Genomic DNA, 20,913 nt, shown 5'->3' with positions numbered 1-20,913 from the left:
GTCCACTAGGATAAGAGCTTTGCCCGTGATGCTAGGTTATGCACCCTGACAGCAAGGTCACATGGAGTGTATGATGCCTGAACGGGTCGGTCTAGGACACTAGGATTAGTGTCTAACCGGATTACAGGATGAGGCACATAGTATGACCAAGACTCTGGCTCTGTCTATGAAGCCGGAATAGAACTCATTTTGTGACACTAAGACAGTAGCTCAGTATATGATCCCAGGATGGGGGCTCAGTCTATGACATTTTGAGTCAGCGCTAAACCTGACAATAGAATGAGCCATGGTATATGATGCCAAGACCATGGCTTAGCCTATGACACCTGGATGAGGCCCAACCTGTGTGCTGGGTAGTCTTAATTATCAACATGGCGGAATCTGTAAGCACCTGGGAAATGGGTCTCTGGGCGAGCCTATGAGGGAGTTATTATCTTGGTTGGATTCATCAATGTAGAAAGACCCAGCCTCAAACTGGGTGGCACTATCACCTGGGCTTAGGGAACTATACTGTATAAACGTAGAGCATAAGCTAAGAACAAACATTCATTGCTCTCTGCTTCTAGCTTCTGCTGCCTTGACTGAACCTTGAACGGTGAGCTCAAATAAACCCTTTCTCCCTTAAGTTGCCTTTGTCAGAGTATTTTATCACAGTGACAGGAAAAGAAAATAATATAGTCTGTGATACCAGGGTCAGGTCTCAACTCATGATGGCAGCATAAGGCACATCTGTGACACCAAAGTCATGGTTCAGTATGTGACAGCAGGATGAGGGATTACTATACCAAGACAAGGCTCAGTCTGTGACACCAGGATTAGGGCTCAACCTATTATAGGAGGGTGAGGCATGGCGTATATATAACACCAAGGTTATGGCTCAGAATGTGACATTAGGATGGGGGCTCAGTCTCTGACACTAGAATTGGTGCCCATCCAGACACCACCTGTCAAATGAGAACTTGTTGCCAGAGCCAGTGTCACCGTGAAGCCACTCAGGTTCCTAGAAATGAGTAGCTTTAAGTAGAAAAGAGCTTCATCTGTGGTTAACTAGAAATGTCTGCCGCAGGCAAAGGTTAGGAAAGACGTATTGTGTTGGCTTCAAGGTCATTTAAAGAATTTTTTTTCCATCTGAGTGCCTCCTCACCATCCACATTTGTCTGGCCTACTTGTCTCACTGCTGTGATAAAATACCTGACAAAAGCATGTTCAGAAAGTAAGGGTTTGCTTTTTCTGTGTCTCTCCGTTTCTCTCTGTGTGTGTGTCTCTCTCTCTGTCTCTCTCTGTCTCTGTCTTTCTTTCTGTCTCTGTCCCCCTCTACCTGTGCTGGTAGCTAAGGGTGTAAGCTCTCAGCTTCCTGCCCACCATTATGGTCAAAGACTCTAACCCTCTGGAACTGTAAGCCCCCAAATAAACACTTTTATTTTATATGTTAAAAAAAGAAAGTAAGGGTTTATTCTGGTACGTGAGTAAGGATGCCATCCGTCATGGTGGAGAAAGCAAATTGGCAGGAGCTTGAGACCGCTGGATATGTTGCAACTACATTCAGGAATCAGAGGGCAATAAACACTGATGCTTGGCTCACTTTCTAGTTTGTATTAGTCCAGGGCCACATCTTTGAATGGTGCCACCCAGAATGAGCAGGTCTTTCTGTCTCAGTTGACCTAATCCAGATCAGCCCTCACAGGCATGCCTAGAAGCTTGTCTTCCAGCTGATTCTAGATCCTGTCAAGTTGACAATCAATATTAACCACCATGCCATTGTCCAGGGCAAGCAGTGACAGGTACAGAGTCAAGTCCTAGCTCCCCCTGTCCAGGAGGAATTCCTGACCCCTTTATTTCTCCTTTCTGTACAGGCTCTGAGCCCAAGCCATATGCCCAGCCCTTGGACTCTGGAGCGACAGCCTCAACCACCAAGGGTAGCCGTGGACCCAGGAAACCTGAGAATCCAGATATCTTCTCAACTATGGAGGATGAGCAGGCAGGTATTAGGTGGGTGAGTCGGGCAGGAGATGATGACGATGCTGGTAGCAAGTATACTTTGTTTAGTGCCGTGGTTTATTTGGTGCTTGAGAGATATTATTTCACAGAGCCCACCTGGGCTTGGCTAGGACTGGGGTCTTAACAATGGCCCTCATGACAATTCCCAGCATTCTTTTCGAGAAAACTAGCACTTGGTTAGGGGTGAGATATATACGAAGATAATCCTAAGAAGAAAGACACCAAGGAGTGTCATCACGAATACAATTCCATCCCAGCTCTACAGGGACAGACCAACAAATAGTGAGTGTTGAATCCCCCAGGGAGTTTAATTTTAATAGCGTTTGTCTGAGATGATATATTAGTCCATTTCCCATTAATATAACAAAATACCTGAGTCTCGACTCAGGTGCACTATAAATGGAAACTCTTAGATTTCTTAAAAAGCGCATTTCTCTGTACATATGTGTATGGGTGTGCATGTAAGCAGAGGGCAACCTCAGCTAGCACTACTTGGATGTCTTCTATGCTGGTTTCTGAGACAGAATCTCTCACTCCCTCAGAACTCACCAGCTAGTGTAGAGAGCAGAAAAGTTGGGATCAAGTGTTCTGAACTCTTGGCTGAAGAAACCACAGCACCCATCTCCAAGTTCAGCATGTTTATTATATAGAGTTGAACAGAGAGATGGGGTTATTGCATTCAGCTAGATAAGGGGGCAGGGTTAATATACACAGATACATAGGAGACAGGGTTTATAGACAGTTATATACAGTTGAAGACAAAGTTAGCTAATCTCAGTAAGAGCAGTCCCTGGTGGGGGGGGGGGGCAGACTTCAGGCCATAAGTATCAAGGGGAGAATGTTATGGTGGACACTTTCTGCACAGATTGTTAATATTCCTCTTGAGCGCCCCCCCACCTCCAAGAAAGGCTGTGCCATCCCTCTGAACCAGAAGAGCTGGTGTCTTGCCACTGTTTCCTTTGTCAGTGTTCTCTTTGTCACTGTTGCCTTTGTCAGTGTTCTCTTTGTCAGTGTTGCCTTTGTCAGTGTTGCCTTTGTCAGTGTTGCCTTTGTCAGTGTTGCCTTTGTCACTGTTGCCTTTGTCACTGTTGCCTTTGTCACTGTTGCCTTTGTCACTGTTGCCTTTGTCACTGTTGCCTTTGTCACTGTTGCCTTTGTCACTGTTGCCTTTGTCAGTGTTCTTTTTGTCACTTTTGCCTTTGTCACTGTTGCCTTTGTCACTGTTGCTTTCCTCTCTGCTGCCTTTGTCAGTGTTGCCTTTGTCACTGTTGCCTTTATCAATGTTGCCTTTGTCACTGTTGCCTTTGTCAGTGTTGCCTTTGTCAGTGTTGCCATTGTCAGTGTTGCCTTTGTCAGTGTTGCCTTTGTCACTGTTTCCTTTGTCAGTGTTCTTTTTGTCACTTTTGCCTTTGTCACTGTTGCCTTTGTCACTGTTGCTTTCCTCTCTGCTGCCTTTGTCAGTGTTGCCTTTGTCAGTGTTGCCTTTATCAATGTTGCCTTTGTCACTGTTGCCTTTGTCACTGTTGCCTTTGTCAGTGTTGCCATTGTCAGTGTTGCCTTTGTCACTGTTGCCTTTGTCAGTGTTGCCTTTGTCACTGTTGCCTTTGTCAGTGTTGTCATTGTCAGTGTTGCCTTTGTCACTGTTTCCTTTGTCAGTGTTCTTTTTGTCACTTTTGCCTTTGTCACTGTTGCCTTTGTCACTGTTGCTTTCCTCTCTGCTGCCTTTGTCAGTGTTGCCTTTGTCAGTGTTGCCTTTATCAATGTTGCCTTTGTCACTGTTGCCTTTGTCACTGTTGCCTTTGTCACTGTTGCTTTCCTCTCTGCTGCCTTTGTCAGTGTTGCCTTTGTCAGTGTTGCCTTTGTCAGTGTTGCCTTTATCAATGTTGCCTTTGTCACTGTTGCCTTTATCACTGTTGCCTTTATCACTGTTGCCTTTGTCAGTGTTGCCTTTCTCAGTGTTGCCTTTATCAATGTTGCCTTTGTCACTGTTGCCTTTGTCACTGTTGCCTTTGTCACTGTTGCCTTTGTCACTGTTGCCTCTATCAGTGTTGCCTCTGTCAGTGTTGCCTTTGTCAGTGTTGCCTTTGTCAGTGTTGCCTTTGTCAGTGTTGCCTTTGTCACTGTTGCCTTTATCAGTGTTGCCTTTGTCACTATTGCCTTTATCAGTGTTGCCTTTGTCACTGTTGCCTTTGTCACTGTTGCCTTTGTCAGTGTTGCTTTCCTCTCTGTTGCCTTTGTCAGTGTTGCCTTTGTCAGTGTTGCCTTTGTCACTGTTGCCTTTATCAGTGTTGCCTTTGTCACTGTTGTCTTCCTCTCTGTTGCCTTTGTCAGTGTTGCCTTTGTCAGTGTTGCCTTTGTCAGTGTTGCCTTTATCAATGTTGCCTTTGTCACTGTTGCCTTTGTCACTGTTGCCTTTATCACTGTTGCCTTCCTCTCTGTTGCCTTTCTCAGTGTTGCCTTTCTCAATGTTGCCTTTGTCAGTGTTGCCTTTGTCACTGTTGCCTTTGTCAGTGTTGCCTTTGTCACTGTTGCCTTTATCACTGTTGCCTTTGTCAGTGTTGCCTTTGTCAGTGTTGCTTTCCTCTCTGTTGCCTTTGTCAGTGTTGCCTTTGTCAGTGTTGCCTTTATCAGTGTTGCCTTTGTCACTGTTGCCTTTGTCACTGTTGCCTTTATCACTGTTGCCTTTATCACTGTTGCTTTCCTCTCTGTTGCCTTTGTCAGTGTTGCCTTTGTCAGTGTTGCCTTTATCAATGTTGCCTTTGTCACTGTTGCCTTTGTCACTGTTGCCTTTATCACTGTTGCCTTCCTCTCTGTTGCCTTTGTCAGTGTTCTCTTTTTCATTGTTGCCTGTTTCACTGTTGCCTTTGTCACTGTTGCCTTTATCACTGTTGCCTTTGTCACTGTTGCCTTTGTCAGTGTTACCATTGTCAGTGTTGCCTTTGTCACTGTTGCCTTTATCAGTGTTGCCTTTGTCACTGTTGCCTTTGTCAGTGTTGTCTTTGTCAGTGTTGCCTTTGTCATTGTTCCTTTTGTCACTATTTCTTCTTGTCACTGTTGCCTTTGTCAGTGTTGCTTTTGTCATTGTTGCCTTTGTCATTGTTGCCTTTGTCAGTGTTGCCTTTGTCAACAGTTGACTCACTCTAGACCTCCTCTGCTTGGTGAAAAGATACCAACTCAGATGGGCAGGGAAGGGAGGTAGATCTGAAAAGAGTTGAAGAAGGGGATAAATATGATTATTGTAAAATTTCCAAAGAACTAATACAAATTGAATATGTGTGTGTGTGCATGTATTTATGTATAATAGTTCCTAGCCAAAAAAAAAAATCTGAGTTCATGTGACTCATTGGTAAGGTTTTTTATTAGCTTCCCATCACTATGATGAGATACCTGAGGTAGACACACTTATTAACAGAAACTATTTATTTTGGCTCATGGTTCTAGAGGTTTTAATCCAAGATCCAGAAGTCCCATTGCTAGGAGTGTAAACAACCACTAGACTCATGAATGAGCTGAAAACAGAAAGAGAATCTGAGGTGAGGCCCCACAGTCCCTTCTTAGAGCATCCCCACAATGACCTAAAGACCTCCCATCAATCCCTGCTATTAAAACTTCCACCCCTGTATAGCATCACCATGAAGATCAAGCTGTTAGCACCCAGACTTCTGCCAGATAATACTCACATTTAAACTATAGCAAGTTGTAACATCAATCATATCAAGACTTGTGTGGGAAGGAAAACTTGTATCTCAAAATAGGAAACCAGAGAAGCTGTAGTATGTCACAGTCAGTAAAGTACTTGCCTTGTAAGCATGAGTTTGATTCACCAGACCCACATTAACTACAGACAAGAAGGAAGGAAGGAAGGAAGGAAGGAAGGAAGGAAGGAAGGAAGGGTCTGAGCCAGTGACAGTTCAGTGGATAAAGGTGCTTTCTGCCAAGTCTGATGACCTGAGTTTGATCCCCAGGAACCACATAGTAGGAGAGAACTGACTCCTGTAAGTTGTCCTCTGATCTCTACACATGTGCTATGGCAAACTTACACACACACACAATTAATTTATGTGAAAATAAAGGCTCTTACCACCAACCCAATGACCAGGGTTCAATCCCTAGGACCTACAAAGTGGAAGGAGAGATTAGACTCCCACATGTTGCCCTCTGACCTTAACACATGGGCCATAACCATGACACAGAGGGGTGAGGTGAGACTATCCTAGCATTGGAACTTTAGTGAGGTAGAGATAGTGGATCTTGAGTCTCCTTGGCTAGCCTAGGCTAACTTGTTGTGCTCTGTCCAGTAAAAGACATTACCTCAAAATAACCAAAGTGAAGATTCTGAGGTTCTGAATCCCAGGTTGTTCTCTTCTGGTGGTCTGCATTCTGGGTTCTATCAACAGGGATCTCCCTGTGGGGCCAGAGCAGCCAAAGAGTTGTGGCTCTCCAAGGGGAAGGGGGAGCTAGAGCAAGGCAGGCTGCCAGGAGCTATTGCCACAACAGCCAATTGGGCACAGGGGCCGTGGCTAAGAGTCAAAACTGCCTTAGGCTCAAGCAGCTTCCAGCAACAAAAGCTTTGGGAGAGGATTCTCTTCCCCAAGGTGTTACAGATCTATAATACAGACACCCTCAGACTGTCTTTGATGAAATAATGCGCGCACTTTATTCCCTGTGGAGAGGGTCTTGTATACACTTTAGGATAGGTTAGGGTCTAAAAGCAGATGCTTTCTATGGGCTTGATCCGAGATGCTAGGGATGGCTCATCTGCATGTGGAGGGCCTTCAAGTATTGCTCCTACATGATTCATTGTCACAGTCTTCTCCATGGGATGTTGTGGTCACGTGTTCTGGGACAGGAACCTGGTCAGGAGTAGATTAAACACCTATGGTTCTCAAATATGAGAATTACATGGGTTTCTGAATCTGCTAGACCTTGCCAAGTTTTCTGTCTGGTGGCATGGTCCACTGCACCACAGTCCTGGCTTCCACATACACATGTTTACACATGTACTTACACCCTTATACATCCATGCACCTACATCTTCACACACAGATGCACCTACACCCTTATACACATATATGCACCGGCACCTTCACACTCAGATGCAGATGCACCTACCTCTTTACACACATACATGCATCTACACACACACACACACACACACACACACACACACACACACACACACGGAGCCAGAAAGCCTGGAGATCCATGGTCCCTTCCTAAGGTACAATCCCAAATATCCCAATGACCACCACTAAGTAAGGCACTTCTTTTTTCTTTCTTAAGGCAGGATTTCACTGTGGACCCTTGGCTGGATTGGCACTCACTATGTAGACTAGGCCAGACTTGTCTACATGTCTGCCTGGCTCTTCCTCCTTAGTGTTTGGCACAGGCCTTACTTATTAAAGGCTCAACCACTGCCCAGTAGTGCCACCCTGGGGACCAAGTTTCTAATAGATGATCTCTGTGGAGATTAACCAAATCTAAGCCACAGTGGATCTAAGGCTGTTTGTCACCATCTCAGCTGTCAATATATGTGGGTTTTTATAGAAGGACGTAACTCAGCCATAGGACCAATAGCTGGTAGTACTTCTTCCACTAGTACCGGGCACCTGGGTGCTCGTCTCAGCTTCATTTCCTCTTGCTATGATGAAATCGTTTAACAAAAACAACTTAAGAAAGAGAAGATTTATTTTGGCTCACAGTTCAAGACCACATTCCATAATGGCAGGGCGGTCGGGATAGCAGAAGCTTGAAGCAGCTGCACTCAGATATAGGGAGAAACAGGGGCTAGTGCTTACCCCCTCTCCAGCTGTACAGTCCAGAATCTGGGAACAGTCCCATTCACAATTAAGATGGGTCCTCCCATCTAAATCTCAAGTAACCCGACCACAATAATCCATCCGTATCATACTCACCCCCTCTGAGGCTCAGGGACAGCCTCAGAAAGGGGAACAGAAAGGTTGTAAGGACCAGAAGTAGTGAATACCTACAACAAAGCAGTATCCGCCTAACATGTCAGGGTTATTGCACACATGAGCTCACAGTAGCACAAGACCCACACAAGATGAAGCCAGGCAAAATCCCAGTATAAATTGTGGAGGACTCACAAAGTCCCACACCTAGCTGAGGAGCTATTCACAGCTGATGGCCCTGGAGGAGAGGACAGTCAGTTTATTTTTTCAGTTGACAACAGTAGTAAGAAGACTCAGTGTGGCGGGGAGAGGAGCACATTAAGTTGGAAGAGAGAGGGAATGGTGGAGAGAGGGGAAGAATTGGGGGGAAGGGAATGGGGAGTGGACTTGATCAAAAGACATCATCAACATGTAAGAAATCCTTACACAATAAAAATTCATTTAAAAAAAAAAACAAAAACAAAAAATGATGACTCCTCACAGGCATTTTCAGAGACCCGCCTCTCAGATGATTCTAAACCGTCAAGTTGATAGTTAATACTACCTATCACAGTGGCATTTGACAGTCTATTAAACTAAGAAGAGGACCTGTGGGAGGGCCAGCTGTAATGGCCAACTCGACCCAACCTAGAATCTCCTTGGAAGAATCTCAATGCAAGTGCCTGTACCTGGTTGACTGTGAGCATGTCTGTGGAGGAACTGTCTCAATTCAGTTAACTGATGGGGCTGGAGAGATGACTTAATGGTTAAGAGATCTTCCTGCTTCTGCAGGGAACTTAAATTCACTTCTAGCACTCATCTTCTGCAGTCCCCAGTGGCCTGTAACCACAACCCCAGAGGACCCAATGCTTTCTTTTGTCCTCCACAATACACTCACTCACACCACACACACACACACACACACACACACACACACACACACACACATTTTGTCCCAGTTCTCTGGAGGCAGAGACAGGCAGATCTCTGAGTTCCCAGCTAGCCTGTGTGTGTGGTGTGTGGTGTGTGGTGTGTGATGTATATCTGTGGAATGTATATGGTATACATGCATGTCTGGATGGGTACATAAAGAAGTCAGATGTATGTATGTATACGTGCATGTATGCATGTGGATGCCAAAGGAGGACATTTCATGTTCTGTTCTATATTCTCTGCTTTGTTTCCTCAAGACAGGGTCTCTTACTGAACCCACAGCTAAGCTGGCAGCCTGCAAGCCTCACAAATCCTCCTTCCTCCATCCCCAAAGCACGGGGATTGCAGATATACCCAATGCCCTGCATAGCTTTTTACATGTGTGCTAGGGATTTGAACTCAGGTCCTGATGCTTGATCAGCAAGTGCTCTTACCCATAAGCCATCTTCTCAGCCCACCATCATTATCTTGATCATATAATCAGTCCTCAAAGTCAGAGACCTGGATGTTTTTCTTACCCCCTTCTCTCACATCAGATACCTAGTACCATAAACACTGAACTCAGAAAAGCACATATCGCTTCCTGGGTCTTCAGCTGTAACCCGAGGTTCTAAGAAGGGCATCACAATGATACTGACAGGTAATTACTGCCTGGTGATATTTCTGCTGCCAGTGTCTTTCTGGCCCTGTCTGCTTTTATCTGAGCCCCTTCCAAACCATCTTTTCTCTGCGACTAGAATAGCCTTTCTTCCTTTTACATTCTCTCTCTCTCTCTCTCTCTCTCTCTCTCTCTCTCTCTCTCTCTGTGTGTGTGTGTGTGTGTGTGTGTGTGTGTGTGTGTGTGAAGGTGTACATGCATGTGAAGACCAGAAGACAACCTTAGCTGTCATAGGAGCCAAACACCTTATTCTTTGAGACAGAGTCTCTTACTGACAGATAAATAAGGGGTTTTAATACCTGAAGTAGAACTGAGAATGGTGGCATTTGCCTCTTAATCCTGGCACTTGGGATGTTGAAGTAGGAGGGACAAAGAGTTAAGGCCACCCTAGGCTATATAGTGAGCTCTTGTCTCAAAAAAATAAAAAACCAAGGAGCTGAAGAAATGTCTCAGTGGTTAAGGCTGCTCTTCCAAAATACACAAGTTCAATTCCAAGGACCCACATGGCATGGTGACTAACAACCATCTATAACTCCAGTTCCATGTGATTATATGCCCTCTGCTGGCCTCTACCTGCACAAGACAAAATATCCATACACATAAAATATTTTTTAAATTTTTTAAACAAAAATTATTTTAATTAAATTAAAACGTGAAATGTAGAAACAGCCATATTTTCTAACACAGAGTGAGGATTTGCAATGTGCAAGTCTTTGCATTCCCAAATATCCCCCCACCATATTGCCACCATAGTAATTATGTGAGGTGGCCACAGTGTGCACATTTAGCACTGAGGCTCTGAGAAGCTTATGATTTCTCCATGGTTGGGCCCAGAGAGATAGTAGTGTATAGCGGTGAATTTAGCTAAACCATTTTGTGCTCCCAGTGGGTCACATGCACACACTGCCCAAGAGCTGTCCAGTTAATTTTAAATATGCCTTGACTAGCTCAAAGGCTGGGCAGTTCTAATCCTTGCCTGGCTAGCATACATTTCTCTCTGGTATTCCTGGCTCAACACCTTCTAAATCTGTGTTTTATCTTTGCTGCCCTGTTACCTTCTGGGCAGCCCCCATAGGTATGCTTTCCCTTTTCACCTACATTTTGGATAAATTTTCTTTTGCAGCTCTAAATCTGGTCCGTCTCCCTCTGAGACAGCATTCCCCCACCCTTCCTCTCTCCCAGTTTCTAGTCTATGCAAATCTAAAGGTCCCTCCTCAGTCTACCTGCACAACCATTGGTTCTTTATTGATAAATCAAAAACCAATTGGGGACACGGACCTTCAGCATTTGGATATGCAGATTTCTGATTTGTGGGGTTGGATTAATTCAAAGCATTAGAACCAATCTCCAGTGCAGTGAGTGAGAACACTTGATGCTTAAGCAGGAAGACCTAAGTTTAAATCCAGGGCATATGCAGCTCTGTCATCCTCCTCTAGGCCAGAGGAGATTAGCACACCCCAACCGCCACACATGTACACATATGTCACACACACACTAAAACAAAAAGATTATTCACTTGGTAAAAGGAACCAAGGATAAGAATTTTATTCCCAAGATTTACATGGTAGAAAGAGAAAACCAACTCCCACTGGGAGACCAGAACCAAGTCTTCTGGTCTCCACATGTATCACAACACGTCTATATATACATACATACATACATATATACATACATACATACACACACACACACACACACAAGTAAATAACATATAATGTTAAAAAATTTAATAAAAAACAAAAAGATCATGTCCAAGGTTAAACTAACAGAAGCCTTTGTAGGAAGTTGGGTGTAACTCCATGACAGAGCACTTACCAAGCCTACTCAAGACCCGTGGTTCCATCCAGCACTGGGAGAGATGCTTGGTTCAGTAAATAAATAGTCAGCATTTGATGTGAGCACTGACTGTAGTCTTTCTATGAGTCATCCCTTCTCAAGTCATGTGCTTTATGATAAGTTCAGTGTCCTTTGCTGGGACTGGGGCACAGGCCTGACTTCACTGCTGCTCATGTGTCTGAGGATCATAAATTCAAAGCCAAACTAGTATGAGACCCTATATTCTAGTTTCATTTCTGCTGCTATAATGAAAAAAAAAAAAAAAAACTTCCCAAAAGCCATGTAGAATAGAAAGAGGATTGTGTTAGTTTATAATTGTGGGTTACAGTCCATCACTGCAGGGAAGTCAAAGCAGGAACTTCAAACACCTCACCATATCATACTCACAGTCAAGATCACACATGCTCGCTTACTGTTTCAGTTCAGTTTCTATTGCTGTGAAAAACACCATGACCAAGAACAGTTTGGGGAGGAGAGCACTTATTCCATCTTATAATTCCAGGGTACTTCTCATCAATGAAGGAAGAAAATGCAGAAACTCAGGCAGGAGCTGAAACAGAGACTATGGAGGATGCTGTTTACTGGCTTGCTTTCTGTCTCGTGCTCAGCTCGCTTGCTTGCATAAATCAGGCCCATGTGCCTAGGGATGGTGCTACTCACAGTGGGCTGGGCCCTCCCATACCCATCATCAATGAAGACCATCTCTCACAAGTATGACTGCAGACCAATCTGATCTGGGCAATCCCTCAGTTGAAGCTCCCTCTTCTTAGGTGACTCTAGGTTTTGTCAAATTGACAATAAAAACTAACTGGGACATTTGGTTTCCTCTTTATCTTCATTTTAGTTTATCCACTCTGCCTAGAAAACAGTGCCACCCAGAGGGAGCTGGGTCTTCTCAGTCAATTAACTTAAGACAATCCCCACTGACATGCCCACAGGCAAACCCAATTCCTCACTGAAGCTCACAAAAGCTTTTCCCTATCTGTGGGATATGTTAATCTAGCTAGGCTGCCTTGTCTGACCTCAGTGGGAAAGGATGTACCTAGCCCTGCAGAGATTTGATGTGCCAGGGTTGGGGGAGACCTAGGGAGACTCCACCTGCTCAGAGGAGAAGGGGAGAGGTAAGGGGAAGGATTGAGGGAGGGGATGACCAGGAGGGGGCAGTGAGTAGGATGTAAAGTGAATACATAAAACAAATAAATAAATAAACAAATAAATAAATACCCACACACAGAAAGCATCAGAAATGAAAAAGTCATGTTAAAAAAAACTAATCATCAGACACATATCTTTTTTTCAATTATTTATTTATTCACTTTACATCCCAATCATAGCCCCGCTTCCTCCTCTCCTTCCAGTCCCACCCTTACAAATCCCTCACCCCGCTATGCCTTCCTCTTCCCCTCAGAGAATGGGAGCCTCCCTTGGGTACCACCCTGACCTAAGACATCTACTCCCAGCAGAACTAAGCACATCCTCTCCCACTGAGGCTCAACCAGGCAGTCCAGTTAGGAGAGGGAAGCCAATAGCAAGCAACAGAGTCAGAGACAGCGTCCGTTCCAAGTGTGAGGGGACCCACATGAAGACAAGCTGCACATCTGCTGAAATGTACGCACCTATCTTAAAAGAACCGAAAGGTAAAATGAGTAATGGGATGTAGGTCAGTGGTCGAGTGTGCACTAGCAGGCCACACTGCATTCGATCCCCAGCACCAAAACAAAACAATTAAGTGCCCCTACCTAAAAATGGTTAGGTTTAGTTTTCTTTATTTGTTCGTCGTGTGTGTGTGTGTGTGTGTGTGTGTGTGTGTGTGTGTGACATATATGTACTGGGGTGTCTGTGTTGGGGTGTGTGTTGGGGTGTGTGTGTGTGTTGGTGTGTGTTTACAGATGTAAGTCCAAGTTTGATGGTGGGTGTCTTCCTCAATCATTCATAACCTTATACGTTGAGGCAGGATATCTCACTGAACCTGGAGCTAGCCATCTTGCTCTGGGGATTTCCTGTCTCTGCTTCCTATACACTGGGATTATAACGGGGCTGCCCCACCCACCTACCCTGCTTTCAGATGGATTCTGAGAGTCTGAACTCTGTTCTTTCCTGTGTACTTGTTTCTATAAGGCAGGGTCTCCTGTAGCCCAGGCTGGTCTCAAACTCACTAACTAACCAAAGGTGACCTTGAAATACTAATCTTCCTGCACCTCTCCAGTGCTGAGATTCTAGGAATGTACCACCAGGCAGAACTTTCGTGTATATGTGTGGTTTTGTTGATACATAGTCTCATATAAGCCAGCACACCTGGCTTGGTTTTTAGATTTAATAAATATGTATGGGGTTTGTGTGGAGGTGCCTCCATGCCAGAGGTCAAAGTTGAGAATATTTCTCAATTTCCTCCATCTTATGTTTTGAGACAGGGTCTGTTACTGACGCTGAAACTCATGCATTTGGGGAGCTTAATGGCTCCCTAGAAATTCTCTTCTCCCTGCCCTCCCCAGGCGATGAGGTTACAGAAGGGAGTCACTACATCTTGACTTTTATGTGGGTTTTGGGAATCAAATTAGGTTTTCATCCTTGTTGGGAGAGCACTTTACCTACCGGGTTATCTCCCCAGCCCACAGATTTTGGACTTTTCCAGGTTGGAAATATTTGTGTAAACCTAATAAGGTAATTTGGGGATGAAACCCTGTCTAAACGTTGGAATCACTGGTGTTTCATGTATACTTAATACCCATGACCTTAAGGTATTTCATATGCTACTCTTTATCTCTGTATTTGTGTGTGTGTGTTGTGTGTGTATGGGGGGGAGGGGTACATTTAAATTAAGCCTGTTTGTGTAGAGGTTTGTGCACATGAGTGTAGTAACCACAGAGGCCAGCAGGGGGCAACAGATCACCTGGAGTGAAGTCCCTGAGTATCATACATTATATGCAGTTGTGTTCCAGTGCCTCATGGGTGATGGGAACAGAATCACCCTCTACAGCAGCAATGCTTGCTTTTCACTGCCAAGACGCCTCTCTAGCCTGTTTTGTTTTTTAATTTTTTTTTCACGGTATTTTTTTATTTATTTTGCTCCAGTGCCGCTGCACTTGTGGTTCTCAGGGATTGAACTCATGCCGTCGGGCTACGGAAGCAAATGCTTTTTTGACCTGCTGAATCCTTTTTCTGGTGCCCGACCACTGCATTTTGATTGTCATCTGTCACTCGTGGAATGTTCCACTTGCATTATCATGTCAGGGCTCAACTGGTTTTGGAGCCTGGAGACTTTGGGGTTACAAATCTTCTGCCTTGATGGCTGTGTGTTTGAAACTAAGACACTTCGTTGCGTGGCAAAATGGGAACAGAGGCACAATATAGTTGAAGTTGCTTCAGTGAGCTATCTCTTTCTAAGAGCTAAGTAAATAAGTAACTATTTATATTTTTAAAAATAAAAGCCTATTTTATTTTAAAATAAATAGATTTGGGAAATACAGACAGGAGAATCTCAAGTCTGAGGCTAGTCTGTGCCACAGAGTAAAGCCTGTCTTCAAACAACACCCAAGAACTGGAGGTGTTTCTCAGAGGCAGGGTCACTCCCTAGAGTTCCCCATGAGGGGCTGCGGGCTGTGGCTCAGTCAGAGAAGATTTGCCTGGCATGCTCAAGGGTTTGGCTCTCCCCTGCTCACAGCACCACAATAAATAAAGTGTATCCGTGTACAATATGAGCCTGCATGTGGTAGTCCAAGGGGAAGCTTGGAATGTTTTGCCTCTACTTTGAACTCAGCAGAATTTAGTGGGGGTAGGGGCCAACCCAAGGCTCCCTGAGTCTGTGGAGCAGGAGCAGAGCTTTCTTAGATCCTTAATTGCAGAATGTCAGGCCTGGGACAGTGTTTACCTAGCTCTCTGGGAAGGCCCTCAGCAAAAGGGCTCCCTCTTTTCTCACCCAGGGAAATGAGTCTGAAAAAGTGTTCAAGCTTCCAGACAAAGGAGAGTCAGGGCTTTCCCTCCTTCCCGTGTGCCTGCTGGCTAGAGAGCTGGGACAGGCTGTGCTTTAGTTTCCCAGAACCCTCCTCCCAAGCTCTGGCCTGGCTCCCACCTCTGCCTCAGATGAGAGAGGCCAGACACTGGAAAAGGAGGGAGCCCAGCACCAGCCCAGAGCCCATCCTGACGTGTTTATATTTATGGGAAGATGAAAAGCAGAGATACAAGGAAACCTTGTGGGGAAGCAACGGTGAGAGATGGGAGTCCACAAGAGGTTGTCCATGCATCAGGAACAGGAATGGAGCAATCCAGAGGATAGACAGGATCATGAGACAAGGCTGCAAGCAAAGCCTTAGGAGAGCAAGGGCAGGGTCACGCTGGTCCAGCCACATCCACTCTGTGATCTTTTAGAAAGAGGCTGAATGAAACCTAGATATGGTATTTAAGAGCAGAGGGAGGAAGAGTGGGCCAGGGAGACGGCTCAGTTTTAAAGCACTTTCTGCACAAAGACCAGAGCTCAGATCCTCAGGATTCACATACAAAAATCAGGCATGGCGGTATATAACTCCAGCCTTTGGGGTGAGAGTACAAAGAGGGAAATCACAGGGCTTACTGCTCAGCCAGCCAAACCATGAGCTCTAGGATCAGTGAGAGACCCTGTGTCACCAAATACACACACGCACATGCACACACATTGCTAGCTTGGTAATAGAGTGCACGACTCACCCCTTAAAACTCAAACAGAGAAACACTATAAGAAGTAGCAATTTTGCTTCTGGGTATATACATAAAAGAACTGAAAGGAAGACCAGCAAGATGGCTCAGTAGGTAAGGGAGCTTGCCATCAAACCCTGACGACCTGAATTCCACTTCCAGGACTCACATGGTAGAAGGAGAGAGCAGACTCTTACAAGTTGTTCTTTGATGTAGAAACAAATAAATAAATGTAAAAAAAAAAAAAATGAGAAAAAGAATTGAAAGTGGGGCCGGTTGTGATGTTGCATGTCTGTAATCCCAGCACGGGAGCCAGGAGGCAGGAGGTTTGCAAGTCTGAGGCTAGTGAGTTCCCATCACCCAGAGCAGTCCAGCAGAGCCCTGTCTGGGAAACAAAGCAAACGAAAACACAGAAAGCAGATCACGAATAGATACCTGCATGATACATCCTCAACAGTGACTCACAATAGCCCAAAGACAAATAAACAGAATGTAATCTGGGTGGCCGGAATGGCTCAGTTGGCAACGTTGTTGCTATGCAAGCATGAGGACTTGAGTTCGTATACCAGGAACCTGCATAAAATGGAACAGCCTGGAGTTGCAGCACAAGCTGGTAATCAACCCCAGTGTTGGGGGAAGAGAGACAGACAGATCCCTGTGGCCCACTGGCCAACCAACACGGACACATGGGTGTGTTTCAGGCCTCTGACAGACCTTGTCTCAAAAACCAAGGTGGATGGTACCTGCAATGGTTATTTTTGATTGTCAAATTGACACAATGTAGAAGCATCTGGAAATAAAGTCTCCATCAAGGATTGTCTACAGCGGGCTAACCTGTGGGCATGTCTAAAGGGGCTTCTTCTGGTCACATTTGCTGAAAAGGAAAGGCTCAACTGACTGTGGGTGATGACAAATAAACTCTTGGGACTAGAAGCCAAATAAACTCTTTCTCCCTAAAGTTGATTTAGACACATAGTATTAGACATTTAGTATTTTAGCACAGCAACAAGATAAGATCCTGAGGAAAGGTAACCAAAGTTGACCCTCTGACCTTTACATGCACACACACACATATGTACTGTACCTCCTCATACCAGAACGCATGCACACGTGCGCACACACACACATATGCATGAGTACACACACATGTGCATGAGTACACACACACACTCGGGTGAAACATAGCCTATGCATACAATGCAATGATCTATGGCTCTTGACTCAGAAGCACAGGATCCAACATGGCCGCCTTTGGGGAAACTGAAACACTGAATCCCAGGTTAGGCATATGTCTTAGTTTTTTATTGCTGTGAAGAGAAACCATGACCAAGGAAACTCATATAGAAGAAAACATTTAATTAGAAGCTTATTGACAGTTTCAGAGGTTTACAGTTCAGAGTCCATTATCATTGTGGCAACTTGTAGGCAAATGCTGGAACAGCGGCTGCGAGCTACATCGTGATCTATAGGCAGGGGGAAGAGAGAGAGAGAGAGAGAGAGAGAGAGAGAGAGAGAGAGAGAGAGAGAGAGAGATTGATTCTGGGCTTGTCTTGAAATCTCAAAGCCCACCCCCAGAACACATTTCCTCCAACAAAGCCACATCTCCTAATCCCTTTAATCCTTTCACATAATGCCACTCTCTGGTGACTAACCATTTAAATACATAACCCTATGGGGGTATTCTTATTCAAACCACATGATTCTTTCCCCATACTCATATCCATATTTACAGCAAATTGTATTTAGTCCAGCTTCGAAAATCTCCATAGTCTATCACAGTCTCAACATTGTTTAAAAGTCCAAAACCTCGTCTGAGACTTGTGATACTGTAACCCCCTGTAAAATCAAACCCAAAAAGCAGATCGCATTCTTCCAACACACAGTGGCACAAGAGTATACATTACCATTCCAAAAAGTGGGCATCGTGAAGAAACAGTGGGCCAAAGAAAGGCTGAAAACCTTTCTTACTCAAACTACCACAGCATACCACTGGAGAGATGAGCAGGAGAAAGACAAGCCCATCTGTGTGTTAAGGAGTGGGGACTTGAGTTTAGGAGACCTCACCTCTGTTATCCCTTGACCAACACCCTCTTTTCCCAACCTACAGGAAGATGGCTTTCTGAGGCACCTCAGTGAGAGCACAGAAGACCTCAGCCTGGATATGAGAGCCCTTCAGGGCAGCGAGTACCTCCGGGATCTAGGCTTAGGGGCCCCTTCTGACCTCCATCAGTCTGAAGTGGTTATGGATAGTGAAACCTCCAGAAAAGAAGCCAGAAGAGAGTTCTTCCACACAAGCTGTGAAGGAACTTCAGCTCTGCCTCAGAGACACAGCTGGGAGAGGTCCCGGAGCTGCTCCGAGAGCCGTCGAAGGTCAGCCCCCACCATTGCCTACCTTCCTGGTGCCACCAGGAAGGAATCTGGAAATCTGCAGCCAGTTCTCAGGACAGACTGCTGTCCTGAGTGTTATCCAGCTGTGTGACTTTTGCTGAGGAGATACAATCATCTCTTCACACCAGAAAAGGCACCAGTAATAGACCAAAGAAATTACCCCATCCAAGTCCAGCCCAGTGAACCAATTTCATTGGAGTTTACTTACAGGAGTTTGGGGAGGGATTACATACATGAGTGTAGATAACTCAAAAGTAGCTACATCATGAATACCAGCTCTGACTCACAAAGGCTGCATGGCTGAAGCTTCCTGTCCAGCTTGCAGTCAGCTCCACCAAAGAGTCTCTTCTCCCCCAGAAACTGTGTATGAACCTCTCATATAACCTCAAGTTCTTGAGCTTTCTTATGAGTTTCTGAGGGTTCCTCTTCCCTCCAAATGTGAAGTTTCAATTGGGAAGTAGCATGTGTGAACATGTATGTATAAGGTCCTGCACACACAAACACAACATAGAGCCACTGGGGTGCCTATGCTGCTAGAAGCAGCCCAGATATGTACTCTCACAAACATGTATGTGTGTGTGTAGATTCTTACACACACAAACATATATGTGTGGTACACATAGAAACTACCTGCTTCCCACTCACCCTGAACCATACATGAACATCACTCATCCCATAAACCCATACACAATGGCAGTGGGATGTCTACACAAAGTTTGCCCACCATCTGCATGCTACAGACTCACAAGTGATCAAAACACAGATGAGTACTGATCACCCTGCACACACGGTAACAGCATCAGCATCAAAAGTAGAGGGGCCTCAGTCATCTCCATCCCAACTGGTGTGCCTCAACTTCTCCCAAGAGGGTTCAAGCTGTAGATTAATGGTAGAGTGCTTGCCTGCGTGCATGAGGCCCTGGGTTTTTCTCTCAATATGGAAAAGTAGGAAAAGGAAGGAAGGAAGGAAGGAAGGAAGGAAGGAAGGAAGGAAGGAAGGAAACTCCCATAGAAAAGAGGCTGGGAGGATCTCCTTGAAGATGCAGACTTTCTGTATTGGGAGGGTTGGACCCCTCAGTGTGGCCCACTTTTCTCTCTGACCTGGAAACATCCCTGTGAGTTCACTCCTTTGTGTGCCTAAGACCATGGCCAGGTGGATACTAACCACTAAAGCTTCAATATCTGCTCTTCCCCCAGGCTCAGCCTTGATGCCTCCACAGTGGACAAAGGGGCTTGTCTCCCTCGGACTCTGGCTAGCCTTGCTCTGAATCTGTCTGGAGATGGGCAGAAGACTTGGACCCAAGGATGCTTACCTGTCAGTGGGACACCTGCACCCTCAGGCAAGGTGGGTAGAACTTGCACCAATCCATCCAAACAGTAGGCACCACTCTGGGCGTTGATGCTGTGGGCGGAAGGGAGCACCTACCCCCATGGCTTTCAGAAGTCACTGATCATAGTGAGGGCAGGGAGGAAGGGTCTTCTAATTTGACCCATGGCTGTGGCATCTTTGGGTCCTGAGATACTATGTGCCATTGTGTGTGTTTGTGTGTGTCTGTGTGTGATACAATACCACAGAATGGGTGTATTATAAAGAAAAGAGGTTTGTTTTAGTTCATGGGTCTAGAAATATAAGGTCAAGAGTGGTGTTTGGTGATGACTTTCTTACTGGATGGTCCTTAGAGGTGCAGCAAATCACAAGGCAACAGACAAAGACTGTTCATGTGTCCATGTCTATTCCTTCAGTCTCTATCCTCTCTCTCTCTCTCTCTCTCTCTCTCTCTCTCTCTCTCTCTCTCTCTGTGTGTGTGTGTGTGTGTGTGTGTGTGTGTGTGTGTGTCTGTCTGTCTGTCTGTCTGTCTGTGTGTGTCTGTGTGTGTCTGTGTGTGTCTGTGTGTAAGCACGTAGGGTGGGGAGAGGGCGTCAAAACCGGAGGATGGCCTCTGATGTAATTTCTCAGTGCCATCACTTTCTTTTGAGACAGATTAAAACTTGCTAAGAAAGCTGGGCATGGGCATGATGTCATGTGCCTTTAATCTCAGCACTTGGGATGCAAAGGCAAGCAGATCTCTGTGAGTTCAAGGCCAGGCCGGTCTACATAGTGAGCTCCAGAATAGCTAGGACTATATAAAGAGGTTCTATCTCAAAAAGAAGGAGGAAGAAGAGGAGGAGGAGGAGGAGGAGGAGGAGGAGGAGGAGGAGGAGGAGGAGGAGAAAAGGGAACAGAAATGAAAGAGGGAAAGGGAAAGGGAATAACATTGCCAAGTAAGCTAGCCAGCAAGCCCCAGGAGTCTACCCATCTCTACCACCCCCTCCAAGCACTGAGATTATAAACATGTGCCACATGTCCAGATGTTTTTACTTATATCCTCATGGTATGTTATGGACTGAGCCGTCTCCACAGCCCTCTGTCCCTTCTGATAAAGTTGCCTGGGACTAGAGAGATGGCTCAGTCAGTAAAGCCCTTCTACATAAATTTAGGTCCCTAGCTCCAAGTAAAGGCGTGGCATGGTGATACAAGCTTTTAATTCTACCAAGGGGCAGT

General features: G+C 45.3%; 1 protein-coding gene across 4 annotated transcripts in view; it reads left to right on the top strand.

The window, feature by feature from the left end:
• Window positions 1-20,913, top strand: part of Arhgef18 (Rho/Rac guanine nucleotide exchange factor 18) — a 108,550-nt gene that overhangs the window by 12,225 nt on the left and 75,412 nt on the right. For 3 of the 4 annotated variants that reach the window (XM_076923811.1, XM_076923810.1, XM_076923814.1), the window contains exons 2-4: window positions 1,854-1,982; window positions 18,096-18,354; window positions 19,569-19,716. In XM_076923811.1, coding sequence (XP_076779926.1) covers window positions 1,854-1,982; window positions 18,096-18,354; window positions 19,569-19,716 — 536 coding nt within the window. Of the gene's footprint in view, window positions 1-1,853; window positions 1,983-18,091; window positions 18,355-19,568; window positions 19,717-20,913 lie in introns of all 4 variants that reach the window. The other variant, XM_076923812.1, reaches the window with a different exon arrangement.

The sequence above is a fragment of the Arvicanthis niloticus genome, chromosome 24 (genome assembly GCF_011762505.2).
Source record: "Arvicanthis niloticus isolate mArvNil1 chromosome 24, mArvNil1.pat.X, whole genome shotgun sequence".
NCBI classification, from domain to species: domain Eukaryota; kingdom Metazoa; phylum Chordata; class Mammalia; order Rodentia; family Muridae; genus Arvicanthis; species Arvicanthis niloticus.
The sequence above is the reverse complement of the archived record's forward strand: the minus strand, read 5'-3'. Positions and strand labels throughout refer to the sequence as shown.